This window comes from Symphodus melops, assembly GCF_947650265.1.
Source record: "Symphodus melops genome assembly, chromosome: 15".
Taxonomy (NCBI): domain Eukaryota; kingdom Metazoa; phylum Chordata; class Actinopteri; order Labriformes; family Labridae; genus Symphodus; species Symphodus melops.
In genome coordinates, this window is record NC_136705.1 from 20,286,088 (window position 1) to 20,311,644 (window position 25,557).

Here is a 25,557-nt window from a genome sequence, read left to right on the forward strand (position 1 = left end):
ATTTGATATCGCCCACATAAATGTCTGAACGACAGACGTGTCCCCTGATATCACATCAAGGACAGACAGTCGTATTGTGTTCTGACCTCATTCACAGCACGGGGGAGGAGTTAACTCCAAACCCTAAGAGGTGAGCGCTTCTCATGTTTTTTGCTCTTCCCTCTTCTGCATGTTACACATATTCTTGTTGCTTGTGCAAGAACAATAGATCAGAGGAAGAAATAGTTTTGAGCAAGAAGGCGAGACTACATTTACAAGCATCTTAAGTCAAACCTCTTTGGGGAAAAGAAGAAGCACTTCCCTACAGATTTGATTTTTTGTTTGTTTTTTGCTGATTTTTGGGCACTTTTGGACTCCTCTTTGTCTTGTGTGACCACCATGCCAGCATACATAGTGACTGTGTCTACTGGGAGCCAGTGGTTCGCAGGCACAGACAACTATATCTTCATCACACTGATTGGCACGGAGCGATGCAGTGAGCGGACGCTGCTGGACAAACCTATGTACAATGACTTTGAGAGGGGGGCGGTAAGTTTTACACTGCTGAAGTGAGATGAGTTTAATTTTTTTAAATGAAGGATCAGCATTAAAAACTGCACACCAACTCCAGGTGTATGCAGATTGTTTGCATGTTAACATGAAAGAGGAAGCAGTTATAACTGATTTAACTTGAGCAACCGAATAAGTAACTGTATAATTGAGTTCAAAGAGAACTTGTTCCCTTTTTGACTTCTTCTTTAACTTGCAAGTTATTGACTTCTGTAAACATAAAGAATTGAATTGAATAGAAAAATCATACTTTTTTTTTTTTTTTTTAGGAGAGGGTGTTTTCATTTATGATCTTTCAAGTAAAAGGTTATCACTTTGAAAGTTTGCTTACAGCTGCTGTGAGTTTCTTCTCTAACCACATCTGGCGTTGGGTAGAATGTTGCACTAAAAATCTGTGTCACAAAAACTTACAGGATGAGATATAAGTCCATATCATAATATTAGTGATAATAATGCTTTTTATTTATGGGCACCTTTCACATCAATCAAGGTCAAATGTATCACTTACTTTGAATCTTTGTCAGTTCCTGCAGCAGGCTAACATCACTCTGTCCGACAACTTCCCCCACAGTGCTTTCAGACATGAATAATTATTACATATAGACGCTGAGAATCTTTATGCTCGTGGTCTTGTTTACTTTTGAAGGTAATAAAGAGGCATCAGCGTACATTTAAGTCATTTTCATAACCAGCTAAAACTCCACACATGAGCTAGCATTTGCAACTGCTTTGAAATATGTCCCTTCCTTTTATCCAATAAAAACTTTAAACTTCTGACTGAAAGAAAGTTGTTTTTTAATTGCACAGTTTTATCATAACATGAAGTGACAGTGTTACATCAGATTTGTTGTTCACAGAGTTCCCTTTTATACTTACATACTTACACATACCAATGGATTAAAAGGAAAAAGGTTAGTGCTGCAACATGTTGAGGAATCCAGTGCTCTTGAAGATCTGGGGACAGAAGTCAAGTCAATTCTTGTGAAGAAAGACTTTAAGAACTGAAAATAAAAATCAGGAATGGGTTTACTGTGATTTACATGTTTTGAAATCTACTTGGAAATGGAAGAGATCAAAGTCAAAAATATGAATATTCACATGATCGTTAATAACAGTGTTTGACCTGCACACTGTTAACTTTGCGACTAATTACATGAACAGGTGGACTCTTATGACGTGATGGTCGGTGAAGACCTGGGTGATATTGTGTTGGTGAAGATTGAGAAGAAGAAGTACTGGGTGCATGATGCCTGGTACTGCAGGTACATCACAGTCAAGACCCCGTCTGGAGACTATATCGAGTTCCCATGCTTCCGCTGGCTGGTGGAAGACAATGAGGTGGTGCTGCGTGATGGAAAAGGTAGAAATTATTCGCTCTAAATATCTGTCTGTCTCCTCTTTTTCATCATCACAAGGTTCTCCAGCTCCACTTCATCTCTTTTCTCTCTCTTGTGTCTGTTGTAGCACATCTGCCTCAGGATGATAAGACCAGCTTGGTGAAGCAGCACAGACAAAAAGAGCTGGACATGAGGAGGAAAACCTACAGGTGAGACTATTCTGCATGAGACATTATATTATACTATTATCAGAGGTTGCTCTTTTAAAACTCTGCTCTCCTCCACAGATGGAAGGAGTGGCAGCCAGGCTTTCCAATGAGCATAGATGCAAACAGACACAGCGAGCTGCCCCTGGACATCCAATTTGACAGTGAGAAGGGAGTGGATTTCATTCTGAACTACAGTAAGGCGTAAGTGCTCCCTCCAACAGCAGTTTGACAGGATTGCAGTATAGGGCGTCAGCGAAGTTTATCCAAAGGTGCTTTTCAATGCAAAACTTTCCTGATGCTATGATCTGATGTCGAGCTGCAGTCTGATAACATCAATCTATTTTCCTGCTCTCCGGATTACCTGGAAAAACAAATACTTCATTGTGTGTTCATCACCAGGGAGCATTTGCATGACATGATGTTCTTGCAGAGTTGTGAGGTCGCACATAGAAACAGCCACACAAACAGTTCAAAAGGAAGTTTTTCCTTTTATTGCAATTTCCTCTCTTTTATGCTACAAACATGAAAACACATTTGAAAATGATGTGTGATGATGTCTGAGATTGAAAATGATTTGGATCCTTTTACAGAGTGAGTTTCAAAGCTCGGACAGAGACGTTGCATCTTTGTGCAAGAAATCTTTTCGAAGTACATTTGCTGCAAAAACAACATGACTACATCATCAGGACAATGTTACACAAAGTGAAACCACTATTTTCTTCTTGTGTATTGAAGTGTTTCATGTTCAGAAAAATGCATCAGATTTCAAAAGAAAATGATTTGAATAGTTTGACTAAAATGATTCTGATGATGAGATAGAGAATGATGAGAGCCATGTTGACAACAATGTTTTTGTATGTATTTGCAGAATAGAGAACCTGTGTGTGAACAATTTCATGCACATGTTCCAGTCCTCCTGGAGCAGCATAGCAGACTTTGAGAAAATCTTTGTCAGAATCCAAAACACAATCTCAGGTTTGTTCCCGTTTGAGTGATCAAAGAGAAGATATGTTTCTGTTGTTAAACATGTAAGAATGAAAATATTCATACAGGAATTTAGATTCATTACGCAAAGTGAAACACAATATGTGTTTGCGAGGGTTAACTAAGTGACAGTGAGAAATAGATATGTGTTTAAAAGTAAATTGTGTTACTATATATGAATGAAAATGTGCATTCAATGAGATGAATCTTTAATTTATTTCATATAATTCAGAGTATGTGATGCAACACTGGAAGGAGGACTTCATGTTTGGGTACCAGTTCCTGAATGGTTGCAACCCTGTATTGATCCAAAAGTGCACAAAACTTCCTGACAAGTTTCCTGTTACTCACGAGATGGTTTATGTCAGTCTGGAGAGAGAGATGACTCTGGAGCAGGAAATAGAGGTATACACGTCATTTCCTTTGGATATTTTAAACTATGAGATGCAAACTTTCACAGTCAGCTAAGAAATAATACTTAAAGGACTTTACATTCCACTTTTTTACAGACTTTTTGCTTTAATTCTGTTTAATGTAAAAGAATGTTCTGGCCCCAGGCAGGTAATGTCTACATAGTGGACTATGAGATTTTAGATGGCATCAGTGCGAACACCACAGACCCCTGCACACTGCAGCACCTGGCAGCTCCCATCTGTCTGCTGTACAAGAACGCTAAGAACAAGATCCTGCCCATAGCCATACAGGTGCTATGATATTAAGATATTGTTTTTTAACAATCGTACCTCCTCTTCTTCAGTATGAATCAATTTTTCCTTTTCCTGCTGACTTTTCCAGCTCGGTCAGACTCCAGGTGAGGATACGCCGATCTTCCTGCCCACTGACAGTGAATACGACTGGCTGCTGGCTAAGATCTGGGTCCGTTCAGCGGACTTCCAGTACCACCAGACATTAACACACCTGCTCAGGACTCATCTGATAACTGAGGTGTTCGCTATCGCCATGTACAGACAGCTCCCTGCAGTTCATCCTGTGTATAAGGTAAAACTCTGACATGTAAAATGATTGTTCAATCTATGATTGAAGAGTGCATTGATGGACTTTCTTTCCCTCAGCTACTTATCCCACACGTTAATTTCACCATCGCTATCAACACCAAGGCCAGAGAGCAACTCATCTGTGAGTGCGGCATCTTTGACAAGGTGAGCTTGTGAAATTATTGAAGAGGAGAAGACAAGGGGAGCACGGAAGAAAGGATTCGACAGGGGCGGTTCAACTTTAAAAAGAGAGACATAAGATAGGAACCAGGATTAAAAAACAACGACAAATGAACCATTGACCTGCTATCCTTTATTTGCTCACAAATAAGGGGCACTTAGCCTTAGCAATAAGCCTATAGCCTTTTTTTTCATCAAAAAACAAGTAAATTATCTTACAGCCTACCAAATATTATAATAAGCACAAAATAAAGTCAGCAGCAGCATTTAGACACACATCCTTTGTGAGGAGTCAAGTCATAAAAGAAAACACCTCATCAGTCCATCTTTGTTTGCCTAAGAGCCGTACCCATCATTCTCAAGTCATTGTTATCAATAAGCAGAATTCATACAGTAGAAGTCAATCAAAGAATATTTTTTTGATATGCAGATGATTTCTAACTTCAGTTCATGCCCAAATAGCCTTCCCCTACATATCTGACAGTTATAGCTCGATTAAGCCAAAAATCACTCGCAGATATTAACAAACAACAGGAGTAAATCTGATTATGTTGCATCTCTTCCATCCTCTTTGAGGCAAACGCAACAGGTGGAGGTGGACATGTCCAGCTGATTCAAAAGGCCATGAAGTCTCTGACCTTCAGGTCTCTCTGCTTCCCGGATATGATCAAGTCCCGTGGCGTGGACAATAAGGAAGAGCTGCCGACATATTTCTACAGAGACGACGGCTACAGGGTGTGGGAAGCCATAAAGAAGTGAGGGAAATGTATAAAAAGTTGTTATTTTTGCCAGACAGAAAAACAGTAACTCACAGGATGATAAGGGAGGAAACATTGTTATTGTGGCAGTGACATTTCAAAAAAAGAGAAGTTATAGCCTTTTTTATTATTTCCTCTAAACGTGACAGGCCCTTTATCTTTCTGACAGCTTTGTGTCTGATGTGGTGCACATCTACTACACAAGCGACGAGAAGCTGCAGGAAGATGAAGAAATCCAGGCTTTCATCAAAGACGTGTGCAGCTTCGGTATGCAGGACTTTGACCACTGTGGTGAGTGCATATGACGACATCTGATTTCATGATTCTGCCTGTGCAACAACAAACCAATGTGAGTGTTGATTTTTGAGAAGCCGCTCACTCCTCCTCAGTGCTTCAGAAGGGTAGGACCATCTGAAGGAGACAGGTGTGACAGTGAACAGACAGCATTTCAAATTCATATCAGTTCTGTCATACACGCTTGGTTTGAGGCTGATGCTGGTGACAGGAAGCCACAGGAGTCACAGTGTGGTGTCACTTCCTGAGCTCCTGTGTTGTAATCCCCCTTCCTGCATTTGTCCATTATTTATCGTGGTGCATTGTGCAAGGGAATATTTCACAGCTCGGCTTGAAAAAGATAACATGTGAAACATTAAAGCTCCTTTTCTTTTTTCTGACTGCCTACAACCTGTGCACAGAGTTTCCAAAGTCTCTGAAATCCCGGGAGGAGCTGATAGAGTATCTGACTGTTGTCATGTTCACCTCTTCAGCGCAACATGCAGCTGTCAACTTCGGGCAGGTGAGTTGAAGAACATAAGCAGTCTGGTATTCACAAAAAAACTCCGAGCAAGGAGTCACAGCTTAAGAGTCACTTAGAAACATTCATTGAGCAACTCTGAGCGAGGAAGAGACAGAAGCGTTTATCCTAATGAGGAGATGTGGTTGACACCATTGCTAGATATGACCATTTTTTCAGAAGTAGTGATTGGTTGAATAAAGTGCTCTCTTGGGGATAATGAGTATAGGCAGACAGTGAAATTAATCAGGCCTGGTTATAGAATCTAGTCAGACATTGTGTTATTATGAACACTATGACATCAACATGTCTCTTGAATTAATTGTTAGCTGTACTTTGAATTGATATAACTTACAAAATGTTTGAAAAACAAATGTCCACTTGTGTGCGGCAGCCTCTATACCTGCTGATACTTACATCATCAGTTAAAGAACCTTTGATCACCAATTCGATTCACCTGCTGTGAAAAACACATTTACACTCACTGTGCATGTCTGGATTGAAATGTCTACTTAAGACCAACTATGATTCAGGAAGTTTATGTTTTATTCATTGTGTGGAGAACATTTTCTCCATTTTCTCCTCAGCTTTCTCTTCTGCCTGTTAAAAGTCCTTCTCACAGTTTTACACCTCAGCAGCTCTCTTAAAACTAAGACACTTTGTGAGTAACTTTTATTATTTAAGACCTAGTATTAATTCTAAAGGGACATTCTTAGACAATGTCATGATTTTACAAATGATCTAGAATTTGTCACAAGGAGCACGGCTTAGTACTGAGGAAGCTTTGTGAATATTGCCCCAGGAGTCCATGATGTTGTTTTCTAAATATCGTAACAACTAAATGGTTATTTGATGAATAATATAATAGAAGTCATACAGATTAGATAACATGCATTATGCAACTTTATGTAACATATCACATTTTACATTACTAAATAGTTTTTCCTCTACTTTTCTACTAAATATTGGAGAATGGCACCGTTGTGCATAAGTCATCACAAATATCACCTTCAAGTATCATGTACATGATAATTGGGTACATGTTTGTAAAAATGCAGTGCATGCTGCATGTTTGTGTACATTTTGTAGTATGACTGGTGCTCCTGGATCCCCAACGCGCCATCTACTATGCGAAAACCCCCGCCCAACCAGAAGGGTTTAGCTGATGTGAACTTGATCATTGAGAGCCTCCCTGATCGTGGTCGCTCCAGCTGGCACCTCGGGGCTGTCTGGGCCCTCAGCCAGTTCCAGGAGGGTGAGGTAAGAGAGAAGAATCCCTGTGTCCAAACACTGGCATTCATTTTTGTACACTTACACAGCTCATTGGAGACCAAGTTCTGTACAAACTGCACATTTCTGACTCCCCAAGACGCTTCTCTTCCCTTTGACTTGTGTTTCTCCCTTCTGTGTGCCTCTGGGCTGAATGACCTCCCCCCTCTTCCCTTGCAGCTGTACCTGGGCATGTATCTTGATGAGCACTTTATCGAGAAGCAAGTGAAGGTGGCCATGGAGAAGTTCAAAAAGGAGCTGAAAGACATAACCATCTCCATCAAGAGCAGGAACGAGGGGAAGAAGCTGCCTTACTACAACATGTCACCTGATAAAATCCCAAACAGTGTTGCAGTTTGAGACTTTCTGGGGTGTTGGGGTTGCCGTGTTTCTTCTATATACTTTGTAAGAGTCAGTAGATGTAACTGAGCTGTTCAGATTTGCTTTTAAAATAGAATTGGATACAGCCATATATTTAAATGTTGCTTAATTGCAAACTGTTTTCACCTGTTCCTTTTTAGCTTTTTGATCTTTGGTCAAAATTGGATTCAAATGGATGGGAACATTAAAATGTTTTCATTTGTACTTGCTGTGTGTTATTTTTATTTGTATATAAATATCAGCAACCCCTGATTTAAAATGATGTTGTTGATCTGATAATACTCATGCTCTGTAGCACTTTGAGATTCACGGATGTAAAGTGCTTGACAAATAAAATGTATTATTATTATGCTGCATACTGTACATCTCCATTAATGAAACCTCGTACTCATAAATTCTAATCACGAACACACATCTGAGAGTTCTTTGAATAAAACGACAACGAAGCATTAAAAGTAACTTAATTTTTATTTGGTTGTTCTTTTAATTCTACATACTTTTTTCAAATGGGAAATTAAACTGAAAACACATCAATATTTCTTTTTAAAAACATAAGTACTTTATACCAAATTCTTTACAATTACTATTCCAAAGAAAACTCACAGACAAACTTGTGGAATGATATCATTAGACAGGGAAACAGTCATATATGTTCAAGTCCAGTCAGTAGTAAACAAGTGTAACTTTATGCAAGTTACACTCTTCCCAGACATGACAAGGTAAAGACGGAGAAAAATATAGACAAATCCAAAACCATGAGACAGTCAGGCTGAGAGGGCACACTCCTCGTCTCAGCTGACGTCCTGCTTGAAAGAATTATACAATGGAGAAATCAATCCATGCTGACGGAGACCCTTAGAAACAACAAAGAAAAAGCTGTTCTTAAGAGAGGAACACGCCTGCTGAAATGGTTTCAGTCGTCATCGGGACATCAAAACGTCTTTCTCAGACTTCATGAAAGGAGCCAGCTCCTATGTGAAGAAAATACCAAACAAATCTTCTGTCAAGGACACTAAATGTTCCATGTTGTTGTTGTTGTTGTTGTTGTTGTTGTTGTTGTTGTGTATAAAACAGTATTTGTCAAATTAAATACTAAAGCTTAATGTCTTAAAACTTAACTTAAAAAGCGAAAAAGAGGAGCAGATATTCACACTTAAATGAGAATACGAGCTATTTAATTACTCCAATATCTGAATGATAAAGTGCAGAACAAAAAGTGAAAGTGGTTTCTTGTATTAATGCCTGGGAATAAAATAAAAGTGTAAATTGCATAAAATTACAAATGAACATTTTTCTTTTTTTATGAACAAATTGTACTTTTCTCTTTGAAAAATAAATACAACACAAGAGTAAAGAAATAATCATCATATCCCCAGATGACATCCTGGACATTAAACACCATTACATAACTACAGAATAGAATAACAACAAAAGGGTAATTGCACTTTTTTATCTGTCTAATTGCACTGAGCCTCATGGGTAATGAAGTTTCAGAGAAGTCTCTCTTCACTAGGTCTTAATCCAACTTGACACACAACAATTCCCTTGGCTCAAATTAGGTATTTAAATCATATTAGACTCCAGATCTCATGTCACAAAGGGGCTAATACACAAATACAGTTTGCATTGTCGCAAAAAACCAAAGCGCAGATTTCACTTATTGCTGCTGCAGAGCAGTAATTGTTGGGTACGTTTGTTGGACCTTTGTTGTTGTTCACAGACAGTATACTGGTATCAAAGACAGTTTTTTTTAAAAATGTGTGTGTGCGTTGTGTATGTGTGCTGCTGGAATGGCTGTGAGACTCAACATGAGCCCGGCATTGCTGTGCTCTTACATACACAAAAGCACTTACAATGACTGTAAGCACAAAAAACATTATTGCCCTGAGAAATCCACTGTTGCCTTTATGAAAGTGCACATCCCGCTCCACACCAGCAGGGGTAGCATCAGTCAGCTCACATCTGAGACCTACTGTTTGTCTGTCACAGGTAGCATGTTAAACCTGATTTTTTACAAAGAAAAGCTGTAACAGTTTGGTTTATTTAAACATATGGGTAAATGTGAAAAAAAACAACCCACTCAAAAGGAGAGGAAAAACTGTAAATGAGTGCTATGATAGATGTCCCTAACTTGTGATATTAAAGAAAAACAGAAAGAAGAAGAACAGACATGACAAGGTACAGACGGAGAAAAATATATGTTTGTTTATGCTCCCAAGTTATCTTACTGGAAACAGACCTTCAAAAACACTGTGCTGAAGTGTATTAATTCAGTTGAGGAGACTTATTGTAAATGTGTTTTCTGACCTTCAGAATAAAAGACTTGCCATTAGCGTTCACATTTTAAAATACACAGACTGTAACTATCTGTTTGAGACCGATCAATGCACCGCCTGCATGATGGAAGCAATGGACAGCACACTAAAATAGACAGCTGTGGATTTCTCAAAGCGTATCCTGTGACGAAGCAAACAAATCAGACATATTAAAAAACTGCACAGGGAATATCACTCTGTAAATACTGTGTCATTCACATGATAGAAAAACATGAGCGACGCCGTGTATGCCAAAAGGCTCTTGTTATGATCTCAAGACACGGAAATTATCACGTAATTTCCTGCGACCAGTAAAAAATGTTGTTTGATTATTATTATTTTTCAAGTTTTATTTTATTTTTTTTTAATCATTTTTTAAAAAGTTTACATTCTCAAAGCCTTCAGAAAGTTCATGTTGGGGTAGAGTAGTCATGTGGCTGGATTTTCCTTTTTCTGCATTAGTCAATAGCCTGATGTTGTATTCAAAACCTCTTTTTTTTTCTATTGTGACTGACAACTCACACGTCTTTCTTTCAACATGATTCCTTTTTTAACCCCATTTCCTTTTTTTTCATCCATAGAAGGGATTTAATATGTGCGTACAAGGAAATGCAACGTCAAATAAGCAGGAAACAAACCTTTCCACGTTTTTTGAGTCTGCTTTTCACATTGCACACGTAAGACTTAAATCATATTAAAGAAAAAAAAAAAAAAAAGGAGCAAGAGGAAGGGAGGGGATTTGTTCATGGAACTAAAAAACAAAAGTGCTTCAATGCATGTCCAGATCGAGGCCCGGTCCGATCCAGACCAGCCCAGGGGTCGACACATCGACGCAGAGATGGCAGTAGATGGATTGTTCAGAGATCCGATGCGTGGCGCTACATACTGATCCACGGCAGGTTTGTCCGAGACTCAAAGGAGGTAAAAACGAACAAATCTAACAAAAACCCACAAGTAAACAAACCACACATCAGAGACTTGAAGCCCTCTGGGGCTCATTTTGAGTCTATTTGTCTCAGTCCTGCTCTCCCAGAGGTGAACATTGAAATGTGTGCATTGTATGGTTAAATTTGTGTGAGTGTGTGTGTGTGTGTGTGTGTGTGTGTGTGTGTTTGTGTTTTTTCAGTGGTGTGCACCAGGCCTCTTCAGACATTTACAGAAGTCTGTAAAAACAGTCCAGTTGTGGGAAGAGGAAAGAAGAGGCAGCGTCGAGGGATGGATAAAATCTGGCAAGAAGGATGTTGACTGAAGAACAGAGTCCTGGTCTGGTGGTCTCTGGCAGAGTTGTGGTTTTATAACTTGACCAGGAGCAGATGAGGGGTCACAGGAAGGGGAGTGTCGACTTGTTCCTCAGCTAAAGAATACACTGCTCTTCCCTCTAGGCCTGTTTGTGTGTTCATGAGCATGGACTGCTTGGTCAGACATGGAGCACCTCCATACTGTAGTCCTCTGTCTCTGTGTACTGGGAGGAGTTTGTGTCCGACTGGGCGGGGACCAGCGCTTCCTTGTTCTCAAGACTCGGCTCCAGAAGAGGGGGCTTCTCCAGCGCCAGCTTTTTACATGTGTCAGGCCGGTTCTGGACATATATGACCCGGTTGTAAGCCTTGAGTCTCCTCCATAGATGGATGTAGACTTTGCACTGGACGTACATGAACACCAGTCCACCTGTAAAACCGATCGCCACCACCACCAGTTTGGTCCAGAAAGGCCAGTCCGTGACCCCTGAGGGACAGAAAACACAAACAAGAAAAACGTTCATGAATCAAACGCAGTCAACGAAAATTTACTGAAAAATAAATTCTAATCAGTTTAGAAAATGGTTAGATTTTACTTGATGGTTTCCTGATTTGTCAGATTTTTACATTCATACGTGTGTGATTAAAACAAATCGGAACTTCCCATCTCCTTTCCAACCACACACATTTTTCTATAAAATGCACTAACATGACTATAATTTTATATAATGGGATTATATGCCTTTCTTTCTCATCCTGTATGTACCACTCCCTTTATTAAAAAACATCAATAAAAGGTGTTATCTAAAGCAGGTTTAAAGTTTGCATGTTTCTTTTCATGCTGAAGCAACATAAATAAAAAGAGAGGATGTGCCATGGTGGACTGTTCTAGGAAGGGTAATCGTTTCCAGGGCCGCCCTTCAAAGCTGTCCTATTCAGGTGTAAAATGCCTCAAAAGTAACTACATATTAGAAAAAGACACATAACTGTCCCAGAGTGGTCATAACACCACAGTTTTACTAAATGAGAGCCTTTGAATGTTTGCTTAACACAAATGTAGGAGAAAAGAAAACAATTTGCAAATATTGGTAACAAGCTGCATTACCCAAAACAAAAAACTCATAGGGAGAATTGTGATCTCCAAAAAGAAATAAAAAGAGGTTGTGAGGTTTCTTTAAATCAAATCCCTTAGTCACAAAATGTAACCTTAAAGAAAGATCAAAGCCTGCTCATTCTGTTGTTCTGCATTTATTAGGCCATACTTTTAGTTTTGTGAAGTGAATATAACAGACATATTTGGGGTGATGAATTAATATTTACATCCTGGATCAAGGCACAGGGAAAGGGAAGGAAAAGGGTGTAGAGCGCAGTCAGAAAAGAACTGGATACAGCTGACAGACGACAAAGGCTGACAGGGGGGAAAAAACACCATTTAAAGTCAAAGGTTAAAGTGGAAATGTTTACCTGGGATTCTTCCGTCTGCATGAGTGAAGAAAGTGTAAGTATCATGTATTACCAAAGACACAAAAACAGATTGAAAGAAAAGGCGAAGCCCAGAAATGTTCAATAGATTTTCAAGTGATAATTGCACTCTTTAGGATCATGCAATCAGAAACATTAAATGTGTTTAATAAATTCAGAATAGACATTACATATATGTCCCTTTGCTGTTATCTTGGTGGTCAAATTGAGAGAAAAAAGAAAGCTTGGCAGAAGACAAACAGGCCTGGTAAAGAACTAGTTGGTATCACCATGGTGATCGAACCTGACAGCCCTGTGGGACTCTAACAAGTGTGAATCATCAGGTTGGGCTAAACAGGCACAGCTTGCTCTTCCATCTGTACACCATCTCTAAGGCACGAAACATGCCAAGAAGAAATGAGTGTCCGCACATGAACAGCCAGCCAATGATACATCAGCTCATCATCAAAGCAGCCATCTCCATTTTTAACCCGGACAGTGAGAGCACACGGCGAGAGCGGAGCAATCTGTCTGTAACTCAGAGCTGCTTGGGTTAAGATGGATGTAAAAACCAGCCGTGACACAAAGGGCTGCAAAAAAGGTTTCAAATGTGTCGTCAGAGCTTCTATTATTCAGAATATTAAAGGATTATGTTGCTCTTCTGACCACCAGCTACAATAATGTTGCATTCATAGGTTAAAGTTTAGAAAAAGGCTATAGAACAAATCATGAAAGAGAACAGTAAAGCTGTGGGGTCACCAGTGTCCCATTGTTTATTTTTGTCACTGTATAGTTTGGTATAGAAAACTAAAGATGACGTTACAGCGAGCGGCCTCTTAATTTAGCCTCGCTCAAAGACTGAAAACAGAGAGAGACAGCTCGTGTGATTTTCTCCAAAACATAAATCTGACGCCGCTCCATTCACAGCGATAAACCCAAAGAGTCAGCCATGTTCTTAAAAAAGCACCACATAAACCCGCAGGAGTTTTACACTTTTGTCCCAATAAAGCCATCAAGATATATTTGTTAGTGTTCATTAGAGGCGCTGTTAGTTCAAGTTTGGTTCCTTTTGGGCTCAGCCAGGATAGCTGTTTCCTGTATCTGTCAGCTAACTGTGGCTACAGGACACAAATAGAGAATGAACTAAATAGAAAATAATACATCCTTTTTAGTCCCACAGAAAAGGAAAAAAAATGTTCACTGTGTGAACCTTTAAAGATGATGTCCAGTTATAGCCGATGCACCAAACTGGCACAAACTACGGCCTCATTGCTTTCAGATCTTTTAAGTTTCATCCGCATTATGTGCCGCCACACACAATCACACATTGTTATGATTATTCACACAAACTTACACGCTCTCGTCTTTTGAAGGACCTAAAGTCAATTACAAGACGATGATCAAGCAGACTTTAAACACAGTCATTTTGATTCACAGCACGCACAGAAAATGAGCTCTAAGCCTCTTGAAGAAGAATGAAGCAGAATCACCTCACCCTAAAAGTCGACATCTCTAACTACATCTAAGAGCCACAGATGTTACATCTACTTTTTAAATCTCTTTCCTCCGTTTCTTTTATCTCTCAATTTCCTCTTTCACGGACTACAGCTCTGAAATCAAAAGGGACTAAATTGAAACTCCAAAAATGATCACGGCACTCTCTTATTTGTTCGGTGTCCACTGAACTCCTGTGAGTGAATTACACCCACATATATTTCAGTATTAGAGAACATTTCACACTACTCACACACAACATTGAATTACACTTCAGCTGTGCAGATTAGTAATTAGACTGTGCATGAATGACTTGGCAGATTGGGGATAAATGAGTCACATCTTACAAAACACTAAATCTAGAACAGAATGACTTTGCGTTACGCCAAATGTGTGTGTCTGAGCCTGTGCTGACCTCGTTTGATTTCGTCTGCCGTTCTGTCGATGAGAACGTAGAGCGACCACACCACGCAGGTGATTGCGATGACATGGAAGGTGACCGAACACATGATCTTCCTTCTCTCGCTCGCTGTCATCTGTAGCTTCTCCCACTGTGGCAGAAAGGAAAAAAAAAAGAAAAAGAAAAGATTAATCCCTGAAAAGCCCAGTGTTGGTTTAACATCTGATGTAGACGATTTACACTGATCAGAATCCAATAATGCATATGGTTCTTGGTAGGGTGAGTAAGCTAGAGGAGAGAATTGGCGCAAAGCAGCATCCAGCACACAAAGGACATGTTACCTTGTCTCTCATTATTCACAATGCATAATCAAAAAAAAAAATGAGCCCGGCCATCTAAGCAAAACACAGCATCTGTGTGGCTTCGTGAATGCAATATTCAGCAGTGAAAGGGCACAGGGTCACTATGACAAGAAGTAGGCGATAAGTGAGACGATTCAAGGCATCCTTTGATAAAACAAAAACCCATCATACCAGGATCAACATCTCATCTTGAATGTTTCTGCATGTTTAAGACTTCCAGTGTACACCGGTGGGATTCAGAGGCTATTAACAGCAGAGTATTTGTTTAAGGCCTTACGTGCAGCTAACGAAGGGCGGACACATTTTAATTAGAGTGTCCTCCTATCTCCAGGCCACAGCGATTGATAAGACACTTTAATGAAAGCGTGTTTCCTACAAACCATTTAAAATGAATCACTACCCCCATCCCCTTCATCTAGATGCATGTACGTTATAAAAACAGCATCAGAGCTCAGTGTCATGGCTGCGCTACCTTCCAGACAGCTTTTGGCATTTTAGCGACATAACAAAGGAGTGATGTGAGCTTACAGAACTGCAACCACAGGCTGAGTTTATCAGCTGAGATTGAATTAATGGACATGAGCATTAATTGACTCTACATACAAATGACGTCTTACCTTGCGCAGTGGCTTGAGCTTAGTCTCCATGATGAACTCATATTTACAGAGCTCACAGCAGCGCGTGTCAGAGCTTTTGATCCACTGTTGCAGACAGGACTGGTGGACAAAGCGCAGGCTCCCCGTGCAGTGGCATGGTGTGATCAGAGGACTCTCGTCATCCCCTTCACAGTGACAAATCCTGCGGGAGCCAAAAAATACAGTCAACACTTTGCTAGGTGAGTGACAGCTATAAAAGAGGAGGAGGTCACAAAGGAAAAAGCTGGTAGGCCAGCATGGCGGTTATTTCCCCAAAGTCATTCAAACTTGACTTTTTGAGGATAGATGTCAGCAAACTTGTTGTTCTTTCGTTTGATAACACAAGCTGTTAACAAAATACTCATTTCCCACACTTGCTTCAGATATAAGAATGCATGGCTGGTGGGAATACAATTTCACAACAAAAATGCAGAATATCAAGACCCTGAATGCAAAAGATAACACATGTCCCACATGTACAAACTCAATCAAGACAAAATAATTTGATTCAAAGCACTTCATTTGAAAACCAAAATGACTTTTTTGGAAAATAATCATCTGTCAGTATACTGTCGCAGCACTAAATTGAACACAGTTAATCTAATCTTAGATACCCTGCAGTTGAAGCTGCAGCACTTTTCGTCCCAGTGTCGGAAAACAGATTTAAGTATGTACACCGACTAGCACAAGCAGGAGTACAATGTCAGTCAAGCAATGCAGATGTAAAATTAACCTGAGCTGAGATTTAAAGGCTTCGACAATCTTCTAGTTGTTGCAAAGCCTGAACTTTGGCACACAGGTGAAATTGTACTCAACCTCTTTAAATGCTTAGAAACTCTTCTGAAAAGTATTCTGTGCACGGATACTTTTACAGGAAACATTCGATTAGGTGTCTGCTGCCTCTAAGTTACTGCTGGACAGGTTTAAAAAAACCCTATAGGATTTTTAATATTGGTGCTCAAGTCGACTTTCTTCCTCTTCAGGATCTGTCTTTGACTGACAGGTTGGAGGTCAGGAGCTGCTAGTCACTTTCTCTGAGGAGGAGTGTGTTTGCCCGATTGTCTCCAATCAGTGATAAACAATAGTTAACTCGAGCCAAGTATTTCTATTGGACAAAGGCATGCATGCCATGAGAGCAACATTTAAGTATCTGCATCACACTGCTTCAGGTGTTGTGAATACAATTCATTATCATTGACAGTCAGGCTGCATACGTTCACACTTCTCATACTATGAATGTCATAATGAGAACGCAGAGCTCACTAGGCGTACTCAATTGCCCCACAATGCATTGCAACTCTTCTGAATGCGTTATGGCAGAGCCATCGGTAGCTCTGAATCAAACCGGCCACTAAAGCAGCAGCAGAACAGAAACCCTATTTCACGGTTTGTGTTATTTACGGTAACATACAAAGAAGCATTAGTTGCAATAGCAAGCGATATTTGAAATGTTCAGCACAATATAGCACAAAAAATATCAGCGCAATAAAGTTTGTGTTATTTTGTTACCTTACTTATTGCAATGTTAACTTGCTTCTTTTCACTTCACAGTAGAGAGAAAATCCATAAAGTTTTAACTATAAAAGTTGGAGCAATATGAGATCATTTTTAATCCTCGGCCTTTGGCCTTGAGTCTGTCGCTCTTCTTGTATTGAGAGTCGGTAGCTGTGCAGCATTGACGCTCTGCCTTTATGCTACCTTTGAATTTTTACACTGAAACGGCACAATATACGTGTTCCAGTGTTGCAAAAGCACGAGAGGCTCGACATGTAAACGAACACTGGGAGATTCATATATTGTGTTTGTGCCTCTGAAGCAGAGATTTAGAAATCTCCACTTTTGTCCACACTTTCACTCGAAGGTCAGCGACAGTTTGTAGATTTTAGGTGATATATAGGAGACTCCTGAAGCTACTTATTACCTTCAGATACAGTCAATATCCCACTCACACACCCCACCGGCAGGAATCAGGAGCTAAAGCCATTAAAATCTAAGAAAAGATGTCTTTCCTTGGGCTGTTTACTCCACAGGGCCCTCAGCAAATAAGCAACGAGAAAGAAAAATCGCCTGCTGTCGTTCCTCCTCTGCACACCTTTGATTAAAAGGTCAGGATGGACCAACAGAGATATTGTAAAGGGAGCAAAACCTGTTGTTGTTGAGAATAAAGTGCACATGATGGCCCTGCTGAGACTTCATAGTTAATGGGTACAAGGAAAAGTGTTAGACTGATCCTCTTGTTCTAGCCATTTTTTTTTCGAGAAGCTGCTGAAACCAGAAAAGGCTTCTACTGTGTTTTCCCCTGAGTGAGATGCAGAGAGCAGTGGTGCTTCTCTCTGGGGAAGAAGAAATAAATAAAGGAAGGTGTTGGAGATGAGAGGAGTGTGTTCAGCTGGGGTTTACCGTGGTTCATGGGAGGATAAGAACCCATTAAGACACACACGCACACCCACACGTGTCAGAAAGGAGACGACTATTTGTAGACTTTACTGATCTGACCAGAGTGTCACAAGATTAGACAACAAAGATGAACACAGGAGGATAGAAACAGGTCATTTCTATGGGTTTCTCAAATACAGGAGGAGGTGGAGGGAGGGGGATTAAGGGATAGAAGAGGCACAATTAACATCAGGAAGAGTGGTTTTCTATCGGTTTTGGCTGGGATGCTTTGTTTGGATCATAAGATGAACTGCAAATTCTACATCCCACACACACTCTAAAGAACTCACGAACACAGCCCAGTGACAAGGACTCTCTTACTTGAATCAAACGTAATGTACCGATTCGGTAAATCATCCTCGTGTTGCTGTGGATTTTTTTCGCTTTTACGTAGGAGGGGATAACCACAGAAAAATCCCTACACCTCCACATGGAGCCACAGGGGGAATAAAGCGATCAGTAACAACATGAGCGCATGAGACTGAAGGGCTCTTGGAATAAACAATATGATTTATGGAGACTTTATTTGTTGCTAACAGCTACAGAAGTCTCCCAGAGATACTTTTGGGAAACAGAATCTAAGAAAGAATTTGTGCTTTGCCATTAAAATAAACTAATTTCTTTTCGTTTTACACAGAAACATTCCTGCAATTGCACAGCTCGATGTGAAGTGTGTGTGTCAGCTGCTGCACCTTCCAAGCACCTCAAGGCATGGGAGGGAGGTTCAAATTTAATTTGCGTCGCATGAGCAGCCTGAACACACCTTCTTCAACAGTCATTTTAAGATGGCAGAGGCACTTTTGGAGTGTGTCAACATCAGAATGTGAGAGTCGGGGGGAATTCACTTTTTCTTCCTGTTCGGTCTTGTCTGTTTCCTCGTCACTTCTCTCCTGTGGCATTCAGACGATCGCTGCACTCTTCACTTGCTCAATGTGACACCTTAACATCCCCCCCATCTCCCCTCCCTCCAGCTATTCCTTTATCCAACCTCACCCTGGAATGTTTACGTATTTCTTTTCCAATGAATCTTTCAACACCAATCTGATTTTTTGCTTTATTGCTAAACAGTAAACAGATTTTCAGGGACAAAAAGCGACATATAAACATGTTGTTCCCTCCTGCTCTCAGTCTGAACCGTTTAAGCTCACGCTGATCAGAGAAAAACACTTTTCCAATAGTAGCACTACCACTGGAGGCCATCTCCCTTTTCCTCCTTCCCTCTCATATACAAGTCTTACCATGTTGACATCATGGCCTTAAAAGAGAATATTAAATATGCCAAGAAGGAATGTGTCTTTCAGAGGATGGTTAAAGAATTACACAGACTGTGGCTGCTTCATATTGTCAGATGTGACAGCTCTAAGGTACCCTGCAGAGGGTTCTTTTATGTTCGAGGCACTAGGGTGCAGTGTTCCCTGTTTTAAATGCAACTGCTGCTCTGTACATGCTCGAGGACAACAGAGGGTGGGAATGCAAATGTGCAGAGTGAAAAAGAAAAGAGACAAGCAAACATGGAACATCATTTTAACTATAATAATTAACACTGACGGTGGTAAAATCTTTCAAATGGAAGCAATTTTTAAAATACAAATGTTTAAATGCAGCAAAACGAGGAGTAATGTATTAGCAGAAGGCGGGTTAGAAGACAACAGGCTGATGAGCACAAATGTAAGAACTGCAAAGGCAACTTTATAAAAGTATTTAGTCTCAGATATCATTTTGAGTCAACATGTTTATGAAAATTAGTATTAATGTGACAACAGCACTCAAAGTGAATCATCATTAGACGTGAAGGAAATCCATTTTTTTTTGGCTTTGGTTCAACTTTCAACAGAAAGCATTTATGTTCCTGTATAAATTGTTGCTCAATGCTGATGAAGATATATTTGATTGCTCTGTTGTTCTGTATGAGGTTAAACTCTGTAAAAATAAACAACCAAAAAGTCAGGAAAGCAAAAGGTTTTCAAGATATTCTGCTTTAAAAATGTTTCAGAAAGAGAAACTTTTATGTAAATGGGGGGGGGGGGGGGGGGAAGGTTTGTTGTGCTTTAAGAACCGTAGCATCACAGCTACGAGTCAACAAGAAGGAAGGAAGCTACGCAGGAAACATGTTGAATGTAAACTTTACTCTAAGCTTCTTTATTAATGGAAACATCTGCAAAGATCAGATCAGAAGCGTCGATTGATACTTGGCGACAATGCAAATCCAAAAGGCAGGCATGAAGACAAATGTAAACTATTTAATGTATGTACACTAGCAATGAAAGCTGCTGAAGAATTGAGCTGTTAAAATGTATTTAGAGGAGAAACATTAAATGTTATTATTGATTTGCACCTTCAGTGTCTTGCAAAGGTAAACTTTCAGATAAGAAGTTAAAAGAGACTTTAAAATGAAACTTGTTTTTTATGCTGTTCTATCAAGCTGCAGAGCAATACAAACCCAAAAAGGAAGGTAGGAAGACAACCACTTTACACATTAACATGTGAATCATAGAAATGCAGGTTTGATTGAAGGAAGAAATGTTGAATTTTAAACTATTTTTTCCCATTAAGTTTCTCTGAAAGGTAGAATTCCTGAATTCCCGAGAAGAAATGGGTCGACTTAATCAGCACTTTCTGAAAGAAAGTGTATCAATAAGAGATCTGGCCAATCATTTGCATGCTATTCAACTGTGAAAAACAACCGCCTGCACACACACACTCAAACAAACAGCTCTGTCTAGCAGGTGAGGTGAGCCTCTGAACTCACGCTCCGAGCCGCCTGACAGGAAGCTGGCAGGATGTTTGTTTGTGTAAGTGTGTGTGAACTCATAGACTGCACAGACTATTTGAAGCCAATAATCCCCTTCCTGATCTCTGGCCTTCACCTTTCCAATTCTAAGCTCAAGTTTCTCCATCAGCCCATGAATGACGTATACGGAAAATAATCGAGAATCTGGAGTACATACACAAACCACAGCAAGAAAAAAAACAAAACATTTTGTTTATGTGTAAGACCTATAACTCATTTATAGCCAGTGACCTGTTACCAGTTCCCATTTTGACAGATTGTCGCCCAGAAGAGCTCAACATAATCAATGTAGGGCCCTAAACTCTTTTTCTGGGAGAGATAGTTAGGACAACATTAGATCTAATACTAGCAGGCCTCATCTGCAGGGAGCAAGTAGCCATGACCTGCTCTTGAATCAATTATTTCTCACTATCTCTCCTTCCTAACATAACCAGACTCCTGGCTCTGCAGATCACACTCTGACTGGCACTTATAATGGCATTTTTGACCGAATCAGACAGACTCCATCAGGTTCAACACTTTGTATCATCCCCTGTCTGCTTCTGTTACACTATTTCTCTGACAGAAACAAACTCCATTCCTCAGTTCTATTAAATTTTCTGCCCTAACCTCTGTCTCTCTGCCTTAAACACTGCTGCCATTGGGTCCTTTTTCCCCCCGCCTCTACCGCAAAGCTTAAGGGCAAAATCAATCATACATTTGCAGAGCCAATGTAAGACACTTTAATGCCACATTGATCTCGTAACAATGAAAAAATATCTTCAAAACACAGCCTGACAGCGTGATTAAAAACATGGCTCACCGCTGAGATAACAGTGAAGTGAAATGAAATTGTATGAAATGAAATGAAGACACATTTCTGCTCTACACACACACACACACACACACACACACACACACACACACACACACACACACACACACACACACACACACACACACACACACACACACACACACACAGTGGGTTATACAAGGAAAGCCGAGGAGGAGGAGGTCTTTAGTGTGTTGCATTTCGTATGGACTAAAGTATGTATTAGCCTGCTTACACAGGGATTAGCATGCTTCCTAGCTGTTCTGATCTCATGTGCAGCTACACACTGGCATCAATGCATCGCGATGTGTTTCACTAGCGACCACTCATTAGAGGTTCTCACCTCCCCCCTTTTATATGCAAACAGGTCTCCTCTATCCCCTGCATTATCCTACAAGTAACTTATTTTTACGAAAAGTTTGACGCAGACTCGCTGCAGATATAGTGAGAGCGAGTCCCCTGACAGAGGCGTCGGCATGTTAGAAATGCCTGACCATAAAAAAATCTCTGATCCTAAAACCTTCGAGTCTCTGTTGACATATTCACTAGATTAGCAGACAGATGTTAGCGTTACAACGTGAGCTCTTTTATAAAACGTATACTGTATGTCCTCACTCCACTGCATTATAAAGGTGTTAACCCCATAAGAAGAACTGCTCGTTGGTCTCATCTCGCTTCAGTCTGGCCTGCTGCCCTCGTCGCTGTACATGATCGTCCATGATGAATCTACTGAATCTATTTCTGTCCGATGTTTTGGTACACAGCCTCCCTTTTTCCACATGAATGGCATCAAGTGAGACATGGAATACACTCTTACAAAAAACAGTGAAGAAGTATCAGACCATAATGACAAGTGTCATTCAATGTCCCTGTTAAATCTCAATGCCTCCCAGGCTTGTTTAAACCTGTGCTACGATCAATCATTAACAGCAGGTGTACACGGGCCTTGGTGTCCTCCGAGTCTGGGTTCTAAGGACAAATACGGCTGCAGTGTTGAATATTTGCTGAGTAGTAACTCTACAGGGTGAGGAGCTCTCCACTATTCCACAGGGCTCTTGGGCTCACTGCACAGGGGTGTTCTGGGTTCTACCAAGTCACAGAGAGGGTGCATGTGGACATCCAGACAGTCACCCACCTGCAGCAGTCCCCAGACAGTGAAAAAGGTGACATTGGCTCATTTTTCTCGGAAAAAGGGGACGGGCAACGGTCCAAGTCGCAGTCCTCATCCATAAAGCACATGGGGGCTAGATGTGAACCTTTATGGGCTGTTGTGATGGTTAGCGGGGTGGGGCGCTTGCCGGTTCCCTTTGTAGCAGGACTAGACTCCTCAAACACGTCGTCATCTCCCAGTAGCTCCTCGTGAGGAAACCCGGCCTCGCTGCCTTCCAGCAGGGCGCTGGAGGACTTGGTGATGTGGAGGTGAGAGGCGTAGCTGCTCATTTCAGAGCACTGCAGGCTGGCCGAGGTGGAGGAGCGGGAGAAAGGGAGGAGGCGGCGGAGAAAGTTGGAGCTCGGAGAGTGTTTGGGATGGAGGTGGTTGTTTGAAAAAGGAGGAGGAGGAGGAGGAGGAGGAGGAGGAGGGGCAATGGCAGTAGAATCAGAAGGGAAAAAATTTGCAGGAGGGACGCCCAGCATATATTTGTAGTTGTTGGTGAAGGAGGGGACAAGATGGGGGTGGGTGTGTGTAGAGAAGGATGTGCTTGGGTTCTGGTGTGCGGGTGAAGAAGCCAGCTTGCCGTTGAGCGTGTGCGCCCTGCGATCCGAACCAGTCGACGGAGCAGGTTCAGGCTTCAGCTCTAGCTCTCCCTCCGAGCATGTCCGGTCTATAAAGTGCAGACCCCGACAAAGACTATCCACACGCTGTCCCATGTCGTTCAGAGACACCGAGAACCTGAGCGAGCCATTGGTGCGGATGTTCACAGAGGAGGGGCGGAGCAGGGTGAGCCAGTCTCGTTGTTTGGCATGTTTGGACGCAGGCACCGCGTCCGTGCAGAGAGTTGTGACTGAGACTCCTCCTGACCCTTGATAGGTTTTACAGTAAGGGCTCAACAGAACCACTGCGGTCTGCTTCTGACACTCCTGATCCTGACTGCTGTTGTTTAAGTGTTCACGTGTGTGTGTGTGTGTGTTTATGAGTGATAAAAAAGACGACAGTGGAAAAAGACAGAAGGAGAAGAAGCAGGAAAGGACAAAAAAGAGAAATGGAAGACATCATGCATTGGAAATAAAAGATACTCAACAAAATGTGTTGGTGGCTTTAAGCTTGAATAAAAATATCACAACTAGACGACCCAAGTTACTATAAAATATATTTTACAGCTAATGCAGAACCATGGCTATTTCCCATGATGGCAGCCTATTTCTAAGGGTAAAAGCTAAACCAACATCGCCCACTGATACCGCTCTTCCTCAGTAATGGACTTGATAATAGATTCAATTTATGGGCCTCAAGTGTTCACATCACAGTGGACATAAATCACATCACTGGCAGTAGCAGTCAAGTGCTGTAGAATTGCTTTGTACCTGCAGATGTCCTGGCTGGAGGGTGAAACTGACGTCCTCGAGAAACTGCATGGAGCGTTGACTGAAGTCGGGCTCCCCGCCTGAGGAACCAAACACATCGAGGACAATGTAAATAACAGAAATAAGTGGGGTGTTTTTTTATTATTATTAAACAAACAAGATGAAATCAGGTCTCCTGTGTTGCGACAGCAGAAGGGTCCTGTGAGGAGAGAAATATCAAGCTATCAGGGCCTCAATCTGGTCCGCACACAAAGAGAGAGAAAGCTTCGCCCGGACTGATAGGCAGGAGGATAGGAAGGAAAAACACAATACTGGCACTTAATCTATCTGATTAAAGTAGCGCCAGGCAAAATCTGTTTCAGTGCGTCAGAGAGCGTGCAAAACACCAGGCTGCCACCGAGGAGACAGACTGCAAGACAGAGGGAGAGAGTGTTGAAGGATGAGGCGAGCAGACAGACACAGCTGGAGGATGTGAAGCTTAGGACGTGTTCAACCTCCACAGAGACTTTTCAAACAGATGTGCCTACAGGTACAAGGCTGAGGTAATGAACATAACAACATCTTAGTTGGCTTTCAACAGTTTATTCTACAAAGAAGTTTACTTCAAATTGTGTAATAGTTATCAGTTAATTACAAAGAGAACTTTAAGGATTAAGACAAAGATACCAAAAAAAACCCCCAAGTCAACTGATAACAGAATTCTTTTATAATAGAATAAAAGAATTAATTACTTATTGTTATGGAGACAAACCCTGTGAAGTGCTGCTTTAACTGAAAAGACTCCTCATTTAAAGCATGTGACCAGTAAAGTGTGCAGGAAATTGGTCGTGGGCAGTGTGTCGTTGCTTCACAACTATCAACATGACCGTAGGCTGAGAGCTCAACTTTCATAACGGTAGCTAGCAGGGTTGCAAAATCCACATGGCAAAAACAGATGGAACTAAAAGAGCTTCACAGCTGCACTGAAGCTGCGTGTTGTGGACTTTGCTAAACTATAGAAATTGTTCAGGAGCTTTTGTCCGTCGAGGAGAGCCTTTGTCCAGTATGACTTATACGCTGCATTTTAAGGTCGTTATTTTGATGATTAAATAGTTTTTTTCTGTTGATTAATCTAAAATATATCTTTGTCAAACAAAGCTGCAGGCAAGCTTTTTCAGTACAGCTGCTGGGCTTTATGCTAAGCTAACCAAATCCTGGTTTAGGACACAAGAGTTATCAATCTCCTCATCTATCAACAGGAAAGCCTAAAACACATTTCCTAAAATGAATGACTATTTCTTTAACACTGTATCAAATGTCCCAGAGCTCTCCAGGAGTGCCAGAATGGAGACTAGTTATAGACAGACTGTAAACAATGGGACCAGATGGTGTTTGGGTTTCTAATGTAAAGACGAGGGGGGGTCTGGTAATTTCAATAAAAGACTAATTACCTATTGATTACTCTTCTAACTAAGGGGGAATTTATGGCTCAGAGCCTGACACCAATCAATAGAAAAATTCGATGTCCAGCTCTGCCCTTTACCCGTTTTTCTGTCTACACTTAAACCAGTATTGTACACACAGTCACACACATGCTTTCTTTTTCTGTTCTTAATTCTTCCTCCAAGGTTGCAGCCTAGCTTCTAAAGCTTTTAAT

The 25,557-nt window shown here is 40.9% G+C and overlaps 3 protein-coding genes across 6 annotated transcripts in view; 1 reads left to right on the forward strand and 2 right to left on the reverse strand.

Annotated features, from left to right (window-relative positions):
- The first annotated feature begins 7 nt into the window (after positions 1 to 7).
- Positions 8 to 7,811, forward strand: alox5a (arachidonate 5-lipoxygenase a). The gene is made up of 14 exons (XM_079362934.1): positions 8 to 528; positions 1,711 to 1,909; positions 2,014 to 2,095; positions 2,174 to 2,296; positions 2,964 to 3,070; positions 3,312 to 3,484; positions 3,637 to 3,783; positions 3,875 to 4,078; positions 4,153 to 4,239; positions 4,831 to 5,009; positions 5,182 to 5,303; positions 5,708 to 5,808; positions 6,895 to 7,065; positions 7,255 to 7,811. Exons 1-14 carry the CDS (start codon positions 379 to 381, stop codon positions 7,432 to 7,434), a joined length of 2,025 nt encoding a protein of 674 aa, XP_079219060.1. The 5' UTR covers positions 8 to 378; the 3' UTR covers positions 7,435 to 7,811.
- A 93-nt stretch (positions 7,812 to 7,904) lies between these two features.
- The window catches only part of LOC306836051 (E3 ubiquitin-protein ligase MARCHF8-like), an 82,444-nt gene continuing 64,791 nt past the window's right edge, over positions 7,905 to 25,557 (reverse strand). For 3 of the 4 annotated variants that reach the window (XM_079362951.1, XM_079362952.1, XM_079362954.1), the window contains 5 exons: positions 23,922 to 24,001; positions 15,340 to 15,520; positions 14,376 to 14,511; positions 12,470 to 12,484; positions 7,905 to 11,492 (listed from right to left, as the gene is read on the reverse strand). In XM_079362951.1, the coding sequence (XP_079219077.1) occupies positions 11,188 to 11,492; positions 12,470 to 12,484; positions 14,376 to 14,511; positions 15,340 to 15,520; positions 23,922 to 24,001 (717 nt within the window). In that variant the 3' untranslated portion in view covers positions 7,905 to 11,187. The remainder of the gene's footprint in view (positions 11,493 to 12,469; positions 12,485 to 14,375; positions 14,512 to 15,339; positions 15,521 to 23,921; positions 24,002 to 25,557) is intronic. The other variant, XM_079362953.1, reaches the window with a different exon arrangement.
- Positions 22,329 to 23,372, reverse strand: LOC306836052 (uncharacterized protein). Its single transcript, XM_079362955.1, has one exon. The coding sequence runs from the start codon at positions 23,265 to 23,267 to the stop codon at positions 22,485 to 22,487; it is 783 nt and encodes a 260-aa protein (XP_079219081.1). The 5' UTR covers positions 23,268 to 23,372; the 3' UTR covers positions 22,329 to 22,484.

Coding starts and splice junctions, on each gene's coding strand:
- LOC306836052 (XM_079362955.1), bottom strand. CDS start 23,267: ATGGGACAGCGTGTGGATAGTCTTTGTCGGGGTCTGCACTTTATAGAC.
- alox5a (XM_079362934.1), top strand. CDS start 379: ATGCCAGCATACATAGTGACTGTGTCTACTGGGAGCCAGTGGTTCGCA. Junction 2,096..2,173: donor ATGAGGAGGAAAACCTACAG/GTGAGACTATTC, acceptor TCTCCTCCACAG/ATGGAAGGAGTGGCAGCCAG. Junction 4,240..4,830: donor AGTGCGGCATCTTTGACAAG/GTGAGCTTGTGA, acceptor ATCCTCTTTGAG/GCAAACGCAACAGGTGGAGG.